The 2,255-nt window shown below is 50.1% G+C and overlaps 1 protein-coding gene across 1 annotated transcript in view; it reads left to right on the top strand.

Annotated features, from left to right (window-relative positions):
• Positions 1–1,459: 1,459 nt before the first annotated feature.
• EMH_0047630 (SAG family member) overlaps positions 1,460–2,255 on the top strand; it is a gene marked incomplete at both ends in the record, with an annotated part of 1,336 nt that continues 540 nt past the window's right edge. The window contains 3 exons of the mRNA XM_013496307.1: positions 1,460–1,670; positions 1,760–1,926; positions 2,114–2,253. Coding sequence (XP_013351761.1) covers positions 1,460–1,670; positions 1,760–1,926; positions 2,114–2,253 — 518 coding nt within the window. The remainder of the gene's footprint in view (positions 1,671–1,759; positions 1,927–2,113; positions 2,254–2,255) is intronic.

Here is a 2,255-nt window from a genome sequence, read left to right on the forward strand (position 1 = left end):
TGCGGCCTTCAAACCCAGTAGTGCCGTAGCAGCAACCCCGGCCAGTCTTCTCCTTGCTGCCGCTGTACTCGCCGCTGTTGTCTTCTGAACAACTGCTGAGCTTGCAGAACCAAGTCGCAGCGCGCACAGCCGCCACTTTGGGGTACCAGTGGCGGCGAAGGGCAAGCCCGAATTATCTGGTCCGTCGGAATAGTTGGGCTTCCCTCTAAATCTATTGCTTCGACAGCGTTGTTTCATTCTGCATACGGCCGCATATCGTGCGCCGTCGTGCTGCACGCACAGCTGTCATTTCACGGACGTAATGACGGCTGAGGATATTCGCAAGCGAATCAGGTTTCCTTATCTACTCTCTTTTTTGTTATAAGCAGCGCATGCGATTTTTAGTTTGCGTATTGAAGGAAGATGCAGGTACCGCTGCACGGCTACATAGAAGACAGCGCCCTAAGTGGGGCGTGGGAGATGCAGTTGTAAATGTGGATGTACACTAAGCAGTTCTCCACATAGTTACGTGACTGTGGCAAAATGAGAACTGGCCAATGCTGGTCAATGCTAGAAATCAGAAAAGAACAGGTTCTATCGTGGTTTCTAAGGCATATAACCAAGCAACTAGAAACCGAACCTCCACACCCAAGCACTGGGCTTGGCCTGTGCTTTTTGGCACATTCGCTATTGCATTCGGAAACAAGCACTAAATATGGACGCCAAGCCGTTTTGTAGACTCACCAGAACAGCGTGTAATGTGTCAAGCATCTTTACTTTGGATCCATCAGCACGGGGGTCGTCTCAAGCGCACGGGGTAAGCAGATATCAGGCTGGCGATTCATGCTCAGCCGGACCCCTATCTCCAAATGCCTTGCTCTTGAAGTGTTTGCCAAGCGCTAACAACAAGAGGGAAACACGTTGAGACAGCCGCTGCAACTCCTATGCTGAAAACGAATGCAACATATGCGATGCAAGCGGGGCAATCCGCACATTGGGAGTATCCGCCAAGATGAACTGAAGTCTACGAGAAGCTATAAATCTATGTAGAGCCTCAAATATACTTGTGTAACAAAACATATAGATTCTAAGGAAGCCCAGAAGACACGACGTCAACTTGCTATTTGCCTCGTTTGTGGTCCAGTGGGATGGGAGGCTCACAGAGCAGGATCTCTGCTGCGGCGCGTGCACCAGCTGGCAGGCATTAAGTTATTCCTTACAATGTTTGTAATAAAAAACGTGAAATGAAGTGGAAGTAATGCTTGACCAGAAAAGTGCCGTGAACCGTAGTGGATCGAGTCAGCAACGCCAAGTAGGAGATATCGGCGCCAGACACACGACCGCCCCCGCTCCGCCGTAGGCCCTCCCGGCTTGGCGGTCGTCTGTCAATCCAAGTGACCTTCAATGCTCAAATCGTTTCTGCCATGTTTGTATATATGCATTTTTTCCAGGAGTGAAGTTTTCTCCTAGGGCCTCCAGAATGTTTGTCCTGAAGTTGCTGTCGGTGGCGGCGGCCGCCATGTTCTATTCAGACGCCAACTGGGCTTGGGCGACTACCGTTGAAAATGCCGCTGGGAGTGATGCAAATAATAAATCTCAAGTGAATGGACATACTGAACACGACAACGATGAAGGAGAACCAGAAATCGAAGAACCTAATGACTCTCTTGACTCTACTACTAACACGGCGGGTAAGTTCCAAGGCCGTTCACTTGCACAGTTTCAAAGAGAAGATGGGAGAAAACCTGAACAATTTTCCTTGTGCCGATTTTTACTACAGAGAGGGTTAAGTGTTGGGAGCAAATGAACGTTGCCCGAAGCGCCGCTGGCTTCGCTGAGTTCACGCAACACAATATGTTTAAAATTCAAGATAACGAGACCGAGCCTCAAAATGCTGCCGCCGAACTCAAGACATACCTGGAAAAAGTCTGCGAGGGCATTAAAACAGTGAGGCATGGCACGGAAATTTCTCCTGCCTCCGAGGCTAGCATACACGCTCGGATTCCACAATACCAGCGTAACCAGCCACCTATACGCACATAGGCACGCACATGCACATATTACATACACGCCCAAAAAATCCAACTGCTCATGCGTCCTCTTCTTTGTGCTGTAAACCGCCCGTTATGAACAGAACCAAAAACCTGAAGGCTTGACCACCGCAATCGAAGGTACCTTCGCCTACGCAGTTCAAGACGGGGAAGAGGCTGACTGCCAGGCTGCGGTGGACTACTGGAAGGACGCCTTCACCAACTTCAAGGGGGAGTTGCCTCCGG

This window comes from Eimeria mitis, genomic scaffold (assembly GCF_000499745.2).
Source record: "Eimeria mitis Houghton genomic scaffold, Emh_scaff2036, whole genome shotgun sequence".
Taxonomy (NCBI): Eukaryota; Apicomplexa; class Conoidasida; order Eucoccidiorida; family Eimeriidae; genus Eimeria; species Eimeria mitis.